This window comes from Schistocerca serialis, chromosome 2 (assembly GCF_023864345.2).
Source record: "Schistocerca serialis cubense isolate TAMUIC-IGC-003099 chromosome 2, iqSchSeri2.2, whole genome shotgun sequence".
Lineage (NCBI taxonomy): Eukaryota > Metazoa > Arthropoda > Insecta > Orthoptera > Acrididae > Schistocerca > Schistocerca serialis.
In genome coordinates, this window is record NC_064639.1 from 452,369,088 (window position 1) to 452,389,068 (window position 19,981).

The following is a 19,981-nucleotide window of genomic DNA, read 5'->3' on the forward strand; positions in this document are numbered from 1 at the left end:
GATTATTTAGAGGAAATTAGGTGGATGGATATTATACCTACTTATGAAGGTTTGTAAGGAGATCTAGATAAAGTGAACCACTCTGAATTAAATGTGTATTTACTTTTTGTCAACAACAAAACTTTTTGTAACCAAAGTAGATCTAATCGTGTTAATAGTAGAAAGGTGAAATTTTATGAAGATGGCTGAATACTGAACAAATTTTGATAAAACTTTATAGTAATATAGCTTATACATCAGAATAACACAAAGGCTACTTTTTACTGTGAGATGATGTCTCATTTCAATGGGAAAATAGGGAAAATAGAATAATGCGTGAGAAGTTATGGGGCAGAAAGCAAGTAATACTTACATGATATTATGGTTAAATGTTTATTCTCTAACCCATTTTTGCTTCAGCATTTTTACTCATCAGATTATTTTTTTAGTAATTGTTTTCAAATTCTTTGCTGTACTTTGAATACTGTGTTTCATCACAAACCTCCCCAAATTTTTATTACCTACTAACTACTTTATTTGATTATTTAAAAATTTCATGTAGTTATTTTTTAAAATAGTATTGGTGCTGCATTTGATGATTCCAATTCAAAAATAAACTGTTTCCATTGCATCTGTGTCAAGTGAGCTTATGCTGCCATTTGTTTCTGGTGCACAGAATCAAATCTACTGTCATAATGATATGGGTCAATGGCTAGTTTGTTCCTATAACAGGATGTTATCTCAAAAACTTGAAATTTTAAAAAATTATTGAACTCCCCCTCTGAATTATGACTTTGTTAAGGGCATTGTATAATTTAAAAGTAAATTTAAGTACAGTTGGTTGGCAGAATATGCTCCTTGGCTGGCATATTTCCAGAAATTTAAGGGCACATTGTGCATATATTGTGTGTCATTTCTATCAACATTAACAAATACACAAGGTTTGTTTATGGTGAGACATTTCACTCACTATAACAACATGCATGAATTTGCAAAAATGTTCTGTTGAAAATATGTCCATCATAGTACAGTTGCTTCCTGCCCCACCAAAAAGAAATAGAAGCCAACAGAAAGTTATAGGGTTAATAATTTCGACTGTGATGTTCTGTGATACTCATGACTAGATCCAAGGGCAAAGAACAACATAAAGATGTTTTTGAAGGCCTTATAAAACTTAAAATTGGACCTGGTGACCACATTATGAAAGAACACACAGAAAAATGTATAAAGAATGCCACATACAGTTCAGCATGAAATAATTAATTTATGCAGAGAGATGTCATTAGAGATATCATTGCTGCTGTAAAGAATGCACTTGCCTATAATACTGTGAGGGTTCATTTATATTTTAATTTACCTTGTTGTGATCTTCAACTTGGAATAGTCCAAGAACCCAAGACTTGTTAAATATTCTTCTTATCTGTAGAATAACTTAATTGTTCACTAAAAGCCAGGAATTGGCAATTCTGAGGTTTCAAGACTTTTATTGTGCCTTTAAATACAGCAGTATGATAAGTATCTTGTTACAAAAGATCTTCTGGGTAATGAATAAGAAGTATTTTTTCAATACATATATGTATACATTATTGATATAAATTTCTGGTCATTGGTATTCCTTGATGCTGTGGCTGGCACAGAAGGCTCTTTGCCACCTTTCACTACTTTGCCCTCAAGACACCAAGTATGTCTTCAATACTCTTGGACTGGCATGGAGACCAGGCGGAATACCTCATGCAAATAATAAAATACACAAAGGGGGACTTGTCCCCTAATAAATCTTCTTACATACTAATAATTTAAAACTTTATATTCTGAATGATTAATCTGGATAACAATAATACATCTAATTCTACTAATAAAACTTGTACATTTATACTCAAAATTAGTATGAGATTTCACTTCCATCCAATGAAATTACTTATTTACAAAATTTGGCTACAAAATATCTGGAAAGTTCTGTACCCTCACAGTATCTTGGAGACAAGAGCCGTGACATATCAGGAAAAGAGCAACTTTCCATTCGTTTTAGGTTTTTTGATGAGGAAAAGATTGTGGTTCATGAAGAGTTTCTTTGTTTTTTGGAATTGATTGCCATGGATGCTAAATCTATAGCCTCTGCCATCAATGATTTTATAGCTAATACAAGTCTGGATCCCAAAAATTGCGTAGAACGAGGGTATGATGGATGTTTGATTATGCCAGAAAAGGATGGTGGTGTTCAGAAAAATATACAAGAAGTATAAAAAAGTGATGTTCTTTCACTCCGCTAACCACAAACTGGTAGCATGAAATGCAGTTACCACAGTAAAAGAAACCATAAATTTCTTTCGAGAGTTGGCTTTTAATTGAAAATGCAGACCTAATCTTCCAATCCTCTGTGAAACTGGATGGTCCCTGAAATATAGAAGTATCAGTATTTTTAAAGACAGTTATGCTCAGATGGTCATGGCACTTTTGGCACTGTCAAAAGGTGGCAACAGTATGACCAGAAAATCTGCTTTTCAGTTGCATTGTGCCACTAAAAATTCTGAATTTATTGTTGATATTTGCATTAAGTAAAATATTCTGCACTGTTGTAACCAGTGGCAAATGCTCTACAGTCCACAAGTATGGACATGTTTCAGTGTGCAAATCACATCAGAGAAATAACTGACACTTTGAGGAAACATCATGAAAGTGCTGATGTTCAAAGTGTGAGTTTAATAACCAAAGCAGAGACAATCACCAACAATCCTGGGATTGATTTTAGAATGCCATGAATCACAAATCAGCTGATACATTATGCAAATCCTCCAGCACACACTGCTAGCAAGTTTTGGAAGAGATCTATAATGATCCCCTACCTAGATTCTTTAATTATGTCTCTAGAGCAATGTTTTTCTGAGGATAATTTACCTGCTTACTCATTGCTTACATTGAACCCTTGCATAATGCTTCAGGTGTTGTATCAATACTTTTTGAGAAAAATGGAACCTTCTTATAGTTCTTGATGAGACTGAACAGTGGTACAATACATGGGAACAAAAATATGTGGGACTGAGGAAACTGAAGGAAATGGAGTTTGTTGTGCTAGCTAAAGAAACACAACTGTTTTACCAGCCATAAAACAGGTGCTTCACATTTCACCTGAGCAGCCCTGCACAACATGCACCAATGAAAGATCATTCAGTATGCTACAAAGGGTCAAGGACTGGTTATGAAGGGTCAAGACTTTCGACAATAACAAAAACTGTCTTGTCAGCCTTTGTATGATAAGTGTGCATAGAAAGAGGGTTCTAGAAGTATGAAATAAATTTGAAACCAAAATCTTAATCAGATCCTCACAGGCTATTGCTGAAGTAAAATTAGTTAATAACTTAAATTACTAAATATTTTTTAATTCCTACTACTTATTGAGTTTTCTTACTTTTATCTCACCCGTAACCAAATGATAGGTATGCCCATAGTATGTATTATATGAGAATCAGATCTGCGGGTCACGGAAGGTCAGCCATGTCTGATCTGACTTTCAGGTGCAAAAAATCTTACTCATCCTTTACCAAACAGATACATGATACCAGTCTTCTGGTGGGTGTAGAAAACTGGGAAATGTCTAGTGACTTTTTCTATTTACCACAAATATCCCATGGCACCTTATAGTCAGAATGCAAATAATCTCTAACTCCCATTTCTGTTGTATTCCGTAATAATACCTATTTATTTCAGCCATTGAGTGTAAGTGATAAAAAGTAGTGGTAATATTTTTATTGCTCTCAGGTGTCCAGTTGGATTCCGTTGCTTACGTAACATGATATTTTGACAGTGTACCTTGCTGTCACCTTCAAGTGATACCTGTGGAATGTTTGTCTTTGCTACATTGTGCCTCCTATATACTCATACCGCTTCCCACCCCTTCACACACTGCTTGAACACATGCCACATTGATTAGAGTGGTGAGAGATGCATTTGCTGAATGCTGGGTTCAGACTCCTGTTCCTCAGTGTGTCTGCAAGGTGGTCACTCTCAGCTGATGTGACTTCAGCTAAGCTCCCCCCCCCCCCCCCCCCCCCCTCCCCTTTTCCATATATCCAATTATCGAATACAACATGCAGCCAGGTAGTAAGGGAAGGGATGGGGAATGGTAAGATTATACAGGGCACATGATGTAGCAAAGGATGCTCATTCTACAGGTATCACCAGAGGATGGTAGCAACGTACACTGTCAAAATATTATATTTTGTAGACTTCAGCATCTTTTTAACAGAACTGCTTGATGTCAGCAAGCTATACAATGTACTATTATTTTCAAACTTTCAGTTGGATTATCAACAACTTTCATTTGTTATATTTGAGCACTTCTGGTATTTTCAAATTAAAGCCGTCAAAGTCTCTTGAACCTTAAACCGTTACTGCTGGTGACATTGTAACTGATTTGCCGCATGCTAAGAATGAAGAGCAACAATTCAGGTGTTTGAGCATATCACACTTTTCCCATGATATTAAAACAGGTAGAGTTATTGTCCTTAAGTAACTACTCTAATAACTCTTATTTGATTGGATAGGTGGTGTAAGGGCTCACAGAAGTAGGGTGTGTGAGCATTCGCCTCACAGTTCTCAGTATGCACATCCTCCTGTCCTCTGACTCCACATGAGACTGCTGGCAGGGAATAAAATCATGGAAACATGCTGTACATGCCAGTATAAGTTAGTAGAAAACCAGGGTGTTGACTACATGCAAGTATGTATGTATCGTACTGACAGTCAAGTCACGGGCAATTAGTAGCTGGACTATGGCTACTAGTATCCATTTGCAGCTTGCCTTTCATGAGCCAAAACCCCACCATTGAGCCCAGATCAGTGGCCAGAGACAGTGATCAAATATGTGTGAGTTTTACTTACATGAATGCGTGTGTCTGCATATGTTTGTGTGTGTGTGTGTGTGTGTGTGCGTGCGTGCGTGTGTGTGTGTGTGTGTGTGTGTGTGTGTGTGTCTCCGTCAGAAGAAAACTTTTTGGCAGATAAAGCTCACATGTTTAGATACCTCTATATGGTGAATATCAATATATCTTTTTCATAATACTGTTATTATTCCATCCTGGATTTTTCATTGTTTCATATAGTGGTGTAATTAGTGTATAGAAATGAAATCCATCATCCAAGTCATAACTGAGAGCAGTTAATTTTATTCCATATTGTCTCAACTCACAGAAGTGTTCATCAGGGTCTGATAATAACATTTCAAAATTGGATCAAACATAGCATTTGTACAGATTATTGTCAAAGCTATCTTCAGCAGTCATTCTCAATATTCCATAAATTTAACTCACTTGTGTTATATACACATCAAAAAAAAGTTTTGCATCACCTCGGTTTCAAGAGTTCTGGAACCAGTACAGAAAACTGGAATAGAGATCAACATAAACATCATTTACACCCTATTTATTGCTCATGAAAACAATTTATTGCATGTTGTACTACCACACAGCAAGACCTTCAGAGGTGGTGGTCCAGATTGCTGTACACACCAGTACCTCTAATGCCCAGTAGCATGTCCTCTTGCACTGATGCATGCCTATATTCATCATAGCATATTATCCACAAGTTCATCAAGGCAATGTTGGTCCAGATTGTCCCACTCCTCAATGGCGATTTGGCATAGATCCCTCAGAGTGGTTGGTGGGTCACGTCGTCCATAAAAAGCCCTTTTCAATCTATCCTAGGCATGTTTGATAGGATTTATGTCTGGAGAACACTCTAGTTGAGCGATGTCATTATCCTGAAGTAAGTCATTCACAAGATGTGCATGATGGGGACGCGAATTGTTGTCCATGAAGATGAATGCCTCACCAGTATGCTGCTGATATGGTTGTGCTATTGGTCAGAGGATGGCATTCACGTGCAGCCATCACAGCTCTTCCATGACCACCAGCCACACGTTGACTCCACATAATGCCTCCCCAAAACAGCAGTGAACCTCCACCTTGCTGCACTTGCTGGACAGTGAGTCCAAGGAGTTCAGCTTGACCAGGTTGCATCCAAACATGTCTCCGATGATTGTTGGTTGAAGTTATATGCAACACTCATCGGTGAAGAGAATGTGATGCCAATTCTGAGCAGTCCATTCGGCATATTGTTGGGCCCATCTCTACCATGCTGCATGGTGTCGTGGTTGCAAAGATGGACCTTGCCATGGATGATGGGAGTGAAGTTGCACATCATGCAGCTTATTGTGCACAGTTTGAGTCATAACGTGACGTCCTGTGGCTGCATGAAAAGCATTATCCAACATGGTGGTCCTGCTGTCAGCATTCCTCTGAGCCATAATCCATAGGTAGTGATCATCCACTGCAGTAGTAACCCTTGGGCAGCCTGAGGGAGGCATGTCATCAACAGTTCCTGTCTCTCTGTATCTCCTCCATCTCTGAACAATATCGCTTTTGTTCACTCTGAGGTGCCTGGACACTTCCTTTGTTGAGAGCCCTTCCTGGCACAAAGTAACAATGTGGATGTGATCAAACTGTGGTATTGACTGTCTAGGCATGGTTGAACTACAGATGACACAAGCCATGTACCTCCTTCCTGGTGGAATGACTGGAACTGATTGGCTGTGTACCCCCTCTGCCTAACAGGCATTGTTCATGCATGGTTGTTTACATCTTTGGGTGTGTTTAGTGACATCTCTGAACAGTCAAAGGGACTGTGTCTGGGATACAATATCCACAGCCAATGTCTATCTTCAGGGGTTCTGGGAACTGGGGTGATATAAAACTTGTTTTGATGTATGTACATCTTGTAAATAACATTTCCATCCATAACCGGCTTATACATAACTGTGATTCCTCTGTGGGTTTGTGCAATATCTTTCATGTAATGTAATTCCATATGTACGTATATGCCACTTTTCATGAAGCTTTTCACATGTGGTGCTCAACATCACTCTTCCGATGGCTGCAGCAAGAAGACAATAACTTGTACAATGTCAATGTCTGATTCTGTTTTTGGTCTATAGTAATTACCTTGTAATCGTTGTCTAATCATTTTGGTTTGAATCTGCTATTAGAAATTCATTCCATCCTCTGGCTCCCTTGATGCGTTATGGCTCTGGGGACTTCGATCTACCACTGCCATTGCAATTTATCAGCTAAATTATGTCTCAATGTCATGCAAAAAATATATATTAATACAAGCTATGTTCTCTCAACATCAACTGCCAGTTTACTCTGAAATGTACAGAAGATACAACCAGATATCAGCACTGCTTGTTCCCATATGGCAGTTTTGTGTATGACTACCATGGTAAGGGCATATATATATCTGTTGAGTCAATTATTTCAAGTTTTCCTGATTTAGTGGTACTCCTGTATCTGTCAAGTGAACTAATTTATGAAAACTCTTGTCATATTATTGTCTTTTTTCTCTAAACTTAAATAGAATATTGCAGATTTGTGGCAATTAACTGAAGGGGTCAATGAAAAATAATGCTAACCCTCATTTTAGTAAGGGTTGGTCTGATCACTTTATCTGCTGTGTTTTTGAATGCACCACATGCTAGTGACAAATAGTTCCATATGAACTGCTACAAAATGCTGTCTGTTATATAAGCTTCTTTTTCTTAGGGTGTTTGTTCTAATCTTTGAGTTGGTTAAACATAGAACCCACAGTAACGCAAAATGCAGTCTTTCTTCCATTGACCCCTTCAGTTGTTCACACAGACCAAGGAATTAATTTTTAAAAGTGGGGTTGTCTTGGTTAATTCATTGAATCATTTTAAATCATTCCAGGCTCTGCACCATGATGGCATTTGCAGAATATTGTGTATGTAATCATGTCTGAGTGAATGAATGATTAAGGACTAAAAATTAAAACATATTTAGAAAATATGATTCCATATTTTCTGTGTTTTCTAGTTTGGTTGGATGTAAGAAATACAGATACTGTTGATGAGCTGCTAAAAGGTGTTCCAGAGAGGAATCAAGATTACTTCAAACCCTACTGTGGTCTACCAGTAAGCACATATTTCAGTGCTCTGAAACTAAAGTGGATGATGGACCATGTTCCTCCAGTAAGAAAGGCTGTTGATGATAAGTCATGTATGTTTGGTACTGTGGACACTTGGCTTATATGGGTATGTTTGTAATTCATATGAATCAGATTAATTAATATTGCTGACAAAGTTTGTTTTTAAAGTATCAAGTTCAGAGTTTTTATGCGAATACATCTGTGTAGGAATATTTTAAGCTTTAGGTTCAACATACAGCACCTGTAGCAATATATTTTGAGTGTTGTTCTTGTTGTTGTTGTTACTGCAGTGTTCAGTGCAAATCTACTCTATGCTGTGCAAGCCGCTTTGTCTCCAGATAACTACTGCAATTTACAACCTTCTGGATCTGGTTACTGTCTCCCTCCAAGGTTTTTACCCCCCACACTTCCCTCCAATACTAAATTTGCTATCCCTTGATATCTCAGAATATGACCTATCAACTGATCCCATCTTCCAATCAGGTTGTGTCACAAATTTCTCCTCAATTTTTTTAAAAACTTCTCGGTTTTTATGTGATCTACCCATCTAATACTCAGCATTCTTCTGTAGCACCATATTTCAGAAGCTTCTATTCTCTTCTGGTCTACACAGTTTATTGTCCATGTTTCACTTCCACACATGGCTACATACCATACAAATACTTTCGGAAAAGACTTCCTAACACTTACATCTATACTCAATTTTAAGAAATTTCATTTCCTTGGAAACACTTTTCTTACCACTGCCAGTCTACATTTGGTCTTCTCCAATTATTTTTCTGCCCAAATGACAAAACTCATTTACTGCTTTAAGTATCTCATTTCATAATCTAATTTCCTCAGTACAAAGTCGATGTGTTTTACTGGAGATTGGGGGACCTGGCATGAGGTGAAGCTTGTGAACCGTGCCGTTGGTGACGACGGAAATGTTGCCAGCGGCGCGGGAGGCAGTTTGTTTACAATGTGTGCTGGGCGAGGCAGGCGAGGTGTGGTCGTGGTGTTCGGAGCCACTCGGCGGATCCGACGGGAGCTGAGGCAGCAAAGTGTCCCAGGAGTCAACGCGACAAGATGGCCACCAGCCCAAAGCAGTGGCACCGTGGTCGGATGAGCTCGGTAGAGCTCGTGAGCCATTAGTGAGTCCATTGTCCGAGGGTGTGGCCTGTGGCAGCATGGTTGCAGGTGAAACGCTTGGCACGAGTGCACTGTTTGTGTTGTCAGTGGCAGTTACATGGCGGCGCGCAGAAGCCGAAGTTGCATAGTTTGAGGTGCTGTCCGCAAGTGTCGGGGTAGGAGCCGTCAGTTCGGGAACATGTGACGCTCGTCGCGCATGGGCACTTGTGTCCGGCTGAGTGTCAAACGCTGCCATGTTAGGAGGGTGTGGCTCTGCGAAGCTGTCAGTACATGTTATGGCAGTCTTGATAGCACAGTTGTGAGGGGTAGCAGGAGGTAAACACATGAAGGCTTGATTGCTGAGACTGCAAGCAGATTCGGCGCACTTACTGACTTTGCTTTGTCCTTGCTGTAGTGTCTTTAATTCCTTTGCCGCATCCGAGAGCTGGAGCTGAGTTTTGTGGAGCCAGAGGGAGAGCTCGAAGTTTTCCTTGCATAGGCGAGCGAAGTTTTCAAGCTTGACAAGGCACTTGTACGTTGTTTCTTGTAACGTCATCAACAGAGACGAGCACGTACGGATGAGATGAGCCCGGACCAATGTGTCACGGGGGTAGGTCAACAGAGCACAGGGGAAGTGAGTCTTGAACGGGTGATGAAACATGGTGTTTGTGGTGTCATTGCCTAGTATAGGTTCATCAATTTCATACACTAAAGAATTCCACTCGAGTTTGCAGTTTGCGGAGAGTGAGACAACGTGGGAGTTGAACCTGAGCATTGTAGTTTAGTTGAATTCACGGCCTGCAGTGAAGTATGATGTGGGCGGATGTTCGATGACGCTAAGGATGTAGGCAGCGGCAAAACATCGGCGCCTGTGTCCACTAGGAAAAGGTATTCCGACAAAATGTCTTTAATGTAAAGTTGTCCACAATTATCTGGTCGTTCCCAGAGAGAATGGAGGACTGGGGGGTGCCTGTCATCTTGTGGGCAGGAGGTGGCACCTGGACCTACCTGCGACTGGCGTTTGGGAAGTAGCAGGGTGGTCTGCAGTTCCTCAACAAACCAAGTGTGGAAGTAACAGTACGGGTAGTGCGGTTGCATTTCCTGTGGAATGTTCGTTGCCAGTGGCGGTGGCCAAGGTTCAGTGGCCACAGTAGGCTCAGTTGTAGGAGGGGGCATGGCCGTGGGCAGAGCCGGTGATGTCCCAGTAGCTTGTTTACTGGTTCCTGGAGCGAGCGGAACGGTCGGCACAGTGCAGCTCCAGCTGCGTCTGGCCGCAGGATGATGAGCCTGTACCTGAGACTTGTCAAGTAGGCAGTGGCTGGTGAAATAGAACAGTGATGCATCGTGTAGCTTGTCAGCAATTGTCATTCTTTGCTCGACAGGTTCGGGAGACCTCTGAGCCAGAGCAAAGTGGATGTGAGGAGATAATTTATCTGGCCAGATGGCGAGAAGAGCTGTGTCAGAGAGTAGATTGGCGCTGACCAGGGCATGTAGCCATCTCCAGAGCTGGGAAGGTTTTTCATTGGCTAATTGCTCGATGTGGAGCACTTGCCATACTACTGCTTCAGTTGAGCGTGCAAGCTGACTTAGAACTGTCTTTTTGGCTAGAGTGTAGCGGGTAGATGAGTCCGGAGTGTCGACCAGGTCAGCAATCAAGTCCTCCTGGTCGTGCAGGTGGGTGATGAGGCACAGAAACCTGGTTGACTCGTCGAGTTTGTAATGGTTGAACACTTCGTCCGCAATTTTGAACCAGGTTGTAGCTCAGTCGGGATTAAATGGCAGCAGCGTCGGTAAACGTTGTAGAATCTTTGGAAGAACAGGTTTAGTTGAGTTTGATGGGGCACTGCCTGAAACGAGCTGTTGTTGCTGTAGTATTCCAGGAGATTGTGCCTCCAGGGGATGTGGCAACGACAGCTGTTTGGGTGGCAGCGTGAAGGTGACATGTTGTGGTTGCACGCAATCCGTCGCGACGCGGGTGAGACACTGTAATGTGTTGATTGAGGTTGTGGAAGCTCAACACGTTGTGGGTGTTTTTGGATTGATGCGTCGCGGGAGACTGATGTAGATGAGGCACCGAGATGTGCCGAGAACGGTAGTGGAAGCTCGACTGGAGCCGGCGCGGGGCGACAGGTGAGAAAAAGTTCAAAGTTTGAGAACACGTATTAGTCCGCGGAAAGCTTGAAATATGATCAGAGCTGGGGCCACCTGTGTTGCAGGGAGGCTGTGGAGGTGCAGGCTGTACAGAAGCACAGTGTGGGAAATGATGTCGAAAGTTGGACAGAATGTGTGAGTGTTCACTGTTCATAGTCACTCCACTCAAAACAGTGTGCGGATAAGGTGAATGTCGTGGCACAAAACACTGGGGCATAAAAGTGGGACAGAGGTGGAGGTCAGGCACAGATAACAAGTTATTGTTCCCGTTGCAGGCTGAGGTATTGAAATATGAAGGCATGTGCTGATGCCTGATCGAGGCAGGCGCCGTCGTGTCCGGATGCGGAGGAGATTGACCTATGAATGAAGCAGTTCCGGCCACATGGCAGGTATCCACATGGTACTGCACAGATTGTGGCATGGTAAATCGTTGTCCTGGCGGTGGTAGATTGTCCAACAAAGCATTTGCAGAAATCGGCATTGATCCCGCACTGCACGAAGAAACATAAGAGGTAACTGCACAGTCAATGAGGGAGGGCACACGTGGTGGGAACAAAGGCATTTGATAGCTGGAGTCATGCACACTCCTAACCTCACTTATTGTTGCAGATCTAATATGTCTGGCGAAATCGGCATAATCGTCGAGTGAGAGGCATCATGTTGCAGTCCTGGCGGGTGTACATCACCCGCAACACAATGCATGTCGATCACAAAATCCGCCGTTAGGCGCTGGACAGAAGTCATTGTTTGAATGCTGTGTTGATGTAATATGCGTGAAAATAACTGATGCGGAGGTCGTGGACACAGTAAAATGGCAAAAACGGAAGACGTTACAATTCGGGGTCACCTGGTGAGGGTGGAGTTCGGGTTAGTTACACCAAACAACAACTCATTTAGCAGTAGTTCATTTATTCACCCAAACACAAGCAAGGCTCACAGAGAACTGGACATGGCCAAAGATAATCTTAGCTTAGTTCAAAGATGTATGCATCGATGTTGGTGTCGATTTCATCGGTGCCACAAAAGTAATAGATTGTACTATGTATCCCTTAACAAATTGTGTAAACAAATGCATATTGAGGGCTATTTTCCTGATGAGCTAGAAGTGTCTAGGGTAGTTCTAATACATAAAAAAGGAGATACTGACTCATCTTCAAGTTACAGGCCAATTTCTATAGTCCCAGCTTTTTCTAAAGTATTGGAATGTGTAATTTACCAACACTTATAAGTTTACTTTGAAAATCTAGGAATAATTAGTGAATCATAACATTGTTTTAGAAAAAATTTGTCAACGTTTGATGCTCTAGACTCTGTAGTCAAATACATACATCAAGTGTTTGAAGATGAATGTTTTTCTCAAGCCACTTTTTGTGATCTAAGTAAAGCTTTTGACTGTGTAGGGCACACACCACTTCTGGAAAAAGTTGAATTCTATGGAATTGAAGGTAACAGCCTTAAACTATTAAAATTGAATCTACAGAACCGTAAAAATAGCATCTGCAATGAACCATACAAATGTTGGCTTGGTTTCTCCTTTCATGTGGTATGACAGGCCCCAATTGAACAGCTCTGTCAGGAGGGTCAATATGGAGCTAGATCAGCTGCTTCGGGCGGCTACTTTGTCAGGCATAGTTTTGGTTGCTGTTGATGGTATTGGTAGGTGGGACTTCACATGACATGGCCTGCATCTCAATAGGAAAGGGAAAGGTAAACTGGCTGGGATGATAGCAAAATTTTTAGGGGGGGGGGGGGGCACTGAAACTCATGGGAGTACATTTTTAGGCTAAGACCCTACATTGATTGAAATTAAGCTTAATGAGAAGTTCAGACACACAGGTACTGGAGATGTGAAAATATGACGAGATTCTCATAACAGTACAGTGAAAAATAATGTTAGTATGTCACAAGATTGACTTAAAAGCACAGTGAAAAATAATGTTAATATATTGTATCAGAATATCAGGGGATTAAAAAATAAAGTAGGTGAGCTTCTTGTTTGTTTAAAAGATTCTGAAACTGATGGTGGAATAGATGTACTATGCCTGTCTGAACATCATATAGTCGCAGGTATGGAAATGGTAAATGTAGGTGGATATAAGCTTTCAGCACATGTAAGTAGAGACACTATGGAGAGAGGAGGAGTTGCCGTATATGTTAAAATCAGTCATAGTGTGAAAAACTTGGAAACTAAAAAGTTTTGCGTAGAGCAACATATAGAAGCATGTGCATGTGAGCTTAAACTAAATAATGGCACTTTTATAATTGTAGCTGTGTATAGGTCCCCTTTGGAAAATGTCCAGCTATTTTTGAAAAACTTGGATTCTTTGTTCTGCTCCTATCAGACAAAGGAAAGCAAATTATTGTTTGTGGGGTTTCCAACATAGATTTTCTGAAAGAGTCCGATAGAAAGCTTGAACTTGACTTGGTTCTTTCAATTTGACATCAGTTATTGATTTTCCTACTCGGGTGGTACAAGAAAGCAGCACACTGATAGATAACATTTTCATAGACCAAGATAAATTTAATCAAATAAAAACTTTCCCTGTTATGAATGGTCTGTCTGATCATGATGCACTGCTAGTTACAGTATATGATATAGCTCCATACAGTAATGCAAAACAGTCCTCCAAAATAGTGCACTCCATTAACGATTTAACAATTCAAAATTTTAGGAAAAGCTTGCAACAGTTAGACTGGGATGAGGTATACAGGGAACATGATGCCAATTTAAAATTTAACCTATTTCATGACACCTTTGTGAGTATGTTTGAAAACAGTTTCCTCTAAGAAAACAGTGAAATATAATTGTAGGAAACCATGTAAAAAGCCATGGCTTACTAAAGGGATAAAAAATCTTGTAAACAGACAAGGGAAATGTATCTTATAGCCAGGAGGAGTAATGATCCTGAAACAGTGAAACATTATAAAAACTACTGCACTGTATTCAGAAAAGTTATTAAAAAGCCCAGAAGTATGTCCATTATGTCTGAGATTAGCACATCTGATAATAAAATTAAAAGAATTTGGAATATTGTGAAAAGGGAAACAGGGCAACCGAGAGCATAGGAAGACTGTATTTCTATCAAACACAATGAACAGTTTGTTAACAATAAGTCAGAAGTAGAAAACATTTTTAATAATAACTTTTTAAGTGTTGTAGAGAAAATAGGATCCAGCTATTCATTAGAAAATGCAACGACGTACGTGGAAGAGGCAGTACCTATGCAATTTGATAAAATTGAAATTCAACCCACCTCTTCTACTGATATTAGGAAAATAATAAATTCACTCAAAAGTAAATGCTCACATGGAATTGATGGCATTTCCAATAGAGTACTAAAATCTTGTTCCCAACAAATAAGTAGGATTCTTAGCCACGTATGTAGCAGCTCACTGAAACAGGGCATTTCTTCAGACAGACTGAAGTATGCTATTGTTAAACCATTGCATAAAAAAGGGAATGGATCTGATGCTAACAACTACTGCCCAATCTCATTTCTGACAACTTTATCCAAAGTTCTTGAAAAAGTAATGTATTCAAGAGTAGCATCACATATTTGTAAAAATGAAGTACTAGCAAAATGTCAATTTGGTTTTCAGAATGGCTTTTCAACAGAAAATGCTGTATATGCTTTCACTGATAAAACATTAAATGCATTGAATAACTGAACATCACCCATTGGGACATTTTGTGATCTCTCAAAGCCTTTTGCTTGTGTGAATCATGAAATTCTTCTAGATAAGTTTAAGTATTGTGGTATGAGTGGGGCAGTGCACAAATGGTTTCATTCATATTTAACTGAAGAATGCAGAAGGTTGAAAATAACAGTACAGATAGTCTGCAAAAACCAGCAGTGTCCTGTAACTGGGGTGGTATCAAGAATGGTATCCCACAGGGTTCAGTCTTGGGGTCCCTTATTGTTCTTAATATATATTAACGACTTGCCACTCTATATTCATGAAGATGCAAAGTTAGTTCTTTTTGCTGATGATACAATTATAGTAATCACACCCAAGAAGCAAGAATCAGCTGAGGAAATTGCAAATAATGTCTTTCAGAAAATTAATAAGTGGTTCTCTGCAAATGGACTCTCACTAAATTTTGAGAAAACACAGTTTATACAATTCTGTACAGTAAATGGCATAACACCATTGATAAGTATAGACTATGAATGGAAGTCTTTTGCTAAGGCAGAACACTCAAAATTACTGGGTGTGTGCTTTGATGAGAAATTAAATTGGAAGAAACACATCGATGAGCTGCTGAAACGGTTAGGTTCAGCTACTTTTCCTATTAGGGTTCTTGCAAATTTTGGTGATAAACATATCAGTGAATTAGCCTAGTATGACTATTTTCATTCACTGCTTTCATATGGCATCGTATTCTGGGGAAATTCGCCATTAAGAGAGAAAGTATTCATTGCACAAAAGTGTGTAAACAGAATAATATCTGGAGCCCATCCAAGATCATCTTGTAGACATTTATTTACAGAACTTGAAATATTCACATTACCTTCACAATACATATATTTGCTTATGAAATTTGTCATTAAAAACCCATTCCAGTTCAAAAATAACAGCAAAGTGCATAGCTACAACACAAGAAGAAAGGATGATATTCACTATTCTGGATTAAATCCCTTTTTGGCTCAGAAAGGGCTTAATTATGCTGCCACAAAAATCTTTGGTCATTTGCCAAATATTATTAAGAGTCTGACAGATAGCCAACCAACATTTAAAAGAAAATTAAAATAATTTCTGAATGACAACTCCTTCTACTCAATAGATGAATTCTTAGATATGAAGTAGTAAATGTAAAATTAATTAATTAATTAATTAATTAATTATCTTGTGTAAATAAAAATTTTGCTAAAGTGACACATTCCACATCATTATGAAATGTCTTATTCATTATCTATGGAACAAAGATTAATGTATGTATGTATATAAGGAAATCAGATGATCCTAGTTATGTTAAGTTTTTGGGGTATATTTAGACAATAAATTATCTTCGGCCCAACATGTACAATATATTAGTGGTAAGCTGTCAAGAGAAATTTATCTGTTAAGGTGACTTACGGCTTGTGTACCCGAAAAGTATGTTAGAACATCCTATTTTTCTTTCTTCCAAAGCATACCAACATATGGTATTATTTTATGGGGAAACTCTAGTTGTGTGCCTGATGTCTTAATACTGCAGAAAAAACTGCTAGGGTAATTACTGGTTCTCCTTATAAGGCACACTGTAAACCATTGTTTTGTGAACCTAATATTGTGACTGTAATAAACTTGTACATATAGTATGTTTTAATTAATACAAAAAGAAGTTACCAGAAGCAAAATGCAGATAAAATGTACATTGTTACAATACAAGAGGAAACAGATGCATTTATACCTCTTGCCACAGACTGTCAAAATCACTGAACAGTTACAAACTCGTGGGGCACAGATTATTTAATAAGATTCCACAACCTGTACAAGAATTACCCATACAAGCATTTAAACAAATACTGGTTGGCTGGTTGCCCACCCATTCTATGACATAAATGAAAATTTCAATTGTTTCTTTTAAATAATCAGTTACATGGTATAATATGTCTGACAATGTCTATTGCTCTAATGGCTGAATGACAATAAAATTATTATTATTATTACTTCCATATCTATAATTTGCTTTCAAGTTTGTCTGCCTTGTATAGATACTCTGCATACAACTTCCATCTTCCGTCTCTCCCTTCTTCAGTTTTAATCTACAGTTCATGGAAAGTCTTAAAGAAACCTTTTGGTGTCTCCAGGTCTCTTCCACATATACAAACTTCTTTCATGATCCTTAAACCAAGTGTTAGTGATGATCAAATAATGCTCTGTGCAAAATTCAACCAGGTGGCTTCCTCTTTCATTCCTTTCCTCCAGTCCATATTCAGCTACAGTTTTTCCTACTCTGCCTTTTCGTACTGTTGAGTCGCAGTCACCCATCACAATTAAATTTTTACCTCCCTTAACACTTAAGCAGGTGCACCTTTATGCAAAGTGCACCAATCACAAATAACATTGTCTTCTCCCAGTCTATTATTGTTTCACAATTGAGAGTCCATACCTATTCCTTCACTACTGCTTCAGCCAACACATAAGTTGTGTTGTCAAATACCCAAGTGAGCAGCAGTAATATACAATAAACAGTGAGCAAGGTAGCAAGGTGAGAAAGAAATGTACTGTCCATGCAAGAAAATGACTCAATTCTGAGCTAGCGGTATAGTTCCACACTGAGGCAGGTATCTACAAGATAATGAATACTCAAATAAGTGAATGTCAGGGATTTGATACAGTCACACTGTTTAATGCTTTCAGTGGGTCATTAGTGTGGGGTAACACTTCTACATGGGAAGAGAGTGATGTAATGAAAGTTTATTTTATTATTGTTTAATTAAACAGTGATTTAGCTCATATAATGTAAGTTTATTTTATCATTGCCTAATTAAACAAAGAGTAAACTGTGATTTAGCTCATACATGTGTACCTCGGCAATATAAAGGTAGCTATTTTGTACATGTGTACAAAGTATGCCATGCATCCGCTCATTTTAAGAAAGATGGTACGCCCTTTCGAGGGTTAATTATCTGAATGATTTCTTTTATCTCATCATACATTTCTTCAATCTTGTCATCATCTGCAGAGCTAGTTGACATATTGTTACATAGAAGAAGGTGTAATTAAATGAATGATGAACACTAACTTCATTTAACGAAGGTTTATTCAGCACTTGCACATACAAGAGTGTGTTGCGAACTGCCTCCGGCCAGAACACGTACAGTATATATACATCTACAGAACATTCCAGTACAATGATTCTTGACATTTATGGATACTTACATGAACCAAATATAGAAATTAAAATTGTACAGCCCAGGTGAGTTTTGAAGTCATGACCCTCCATGCCCCAGTTTAGTATCATAACCACTACACTACGGTACTACTCAGCTTCTTCTGTGACATTACTCCCTCCTTAAGAAAACAGTGTCTTGGTGTTACATCATCCTAGTCCGTGAAGGAGTCATCGGTCCTGCATACTCCGACTCCCAATGATTAATGCTCTCCCTGGTAGTGATATTCTTAGAACTTCTTTTGCCACTACACTTTTCATCACCTTTCCGCTTGTTGCCTTTTGCTGGAGCTTTGAATTTACCCAGGGATGCAGGATCCTTGTAGGGCTTCATTCAAAGGAAGTGGACCAAATCTTTGATCTTCCATCGTCTTGTGTCAAGTTCAAAATCTTCAACTTCATAAGTAACATCAGACAACTATCTTACAACCTTATAAGGTCCAAAGTAGCGCCTGAGGAACTTTTCAGAGAGACCAATTCTCCAAACAGGAGTGAAGATCCATACGTGGTCACCAGGATGGTAGACAACAGGGCGGTGGCTCGGTGATTGTTTTCTTGAGCGTGCAGTGTGCGGAGTCGAGCTAATTGCCAAGCTTCCTCAGCTCTGGTTAACACGTGGCTGATGTAGTCATTGTCCACGTCATCAGAATGTAACAGAAACACCATGTCCATCATCGTAGTCGCCTCATGCCCATACACGAGGAAAAAGGGTGTAAATCCTGTGGTGTCTTGTTTGGAGGTGTTGTAGACAAACGCCATGAAGGGTAGCACCTCATCCCAGTTGCTCTGCTCAACATTGATGAACATTGATAGCATGTTGACAAAGGTCTTATTAAGACATTCAGTAAGCCCGTTAGTTTTCGAATGGCAGGCAGTCATCATGTGATGAGTAATGCTGTACCGACGGTTTATCTCTGTCACAAGATTCAATTGAAAAACTTTCCCTTGATCCATAATTAACGACCTTGGGGCACCGTGTTTTAATACAATGTCTTCCACAATGAATTTGGCTACCTCGGATGCTTTGGCTATTTTCACAGATTTTGTAATGGCATAGCGTGTCAGACAATCAGTGCAAACAATAATCAATATATTGCCACTAGCAGGTGTTGGAAATCATCCGAGAAGGTCAATCCCAACATGCTGGAAAGGCGTTTTGGCTGGTGGAATTGATATGAGTCAGCCAGGTGGTTTCTGAGGAACTGTCTTTCTCTTCTTGCACTCTCAACAGTGCAACACATAGTGATGGACAGTTCTTAATTAACCTGGCCAGAAAACTCTCTTGTGAATTCTATTATATGTCTTAATAAATCCTAAATGTCCGTCCTCAGGGTATCATGGAATTTCTGTAGAACATCTAAGTGCATGTGTTTAGGAATCACTGATAGCCACCTCTTTCCAAATGGATCAAAGTTTTTCTTGCAAAATAATCCATTAACTACCTTAAATTGTCCTTTCACGTCCTCTGACCGATACCCACTGGCATCTATGTGTAGTTCTGTTGGTGCTCTCCCATCATACAGACCAAGTACAGGATCAGTCGTCAGAGCTTTTCGCAGCACATCGAAAGAATCTTGTTGAACACCACCCCAGATAAATTTAGCATCAGCTTTTAACAACTCTTGGAATGGCCTGGCTTTGATACAAAAGTCTTTGATAAAATGATGGTAATAAGAATATAACCTGAGGAAGCTTCTCACATCTCTAATACTTTTAGGAATAGGAAATTCCATTATAGATCTCACCTTTTCTGGGTCTGGCCACACCCCTTTGTTTGACACAAGGTGTCCAAGTATTTTGATTTTTTTGCTCCAAAGAGACACTTCCTTGGATTAAGTTTCAGTCCGCCTTGTTGGAGACACT

General features: G+C 39.5%; 1 protein-coding gene across 1 annotated transcript in view; it reads left to right on the forward strand.

The window, feature by feature from the left end:
• Positions 1-19,981, forward strand: part of LOC126456075 (glycerol kinase-like) — a 281,934-nt gene that overhangs the window by 81,810 nt on the left and 180,143 nt on the right. The window contains exon 3 of the mRNA XM_050091829.1: positions 7,866-8,083. Coding sequence (XP_049947786.1) covers positions 7,866-8,083 — 218 coding nt within the window. The remainder of the gene's footprint in view (positions 1-7,865; positions 8,084-19,981) is intronic.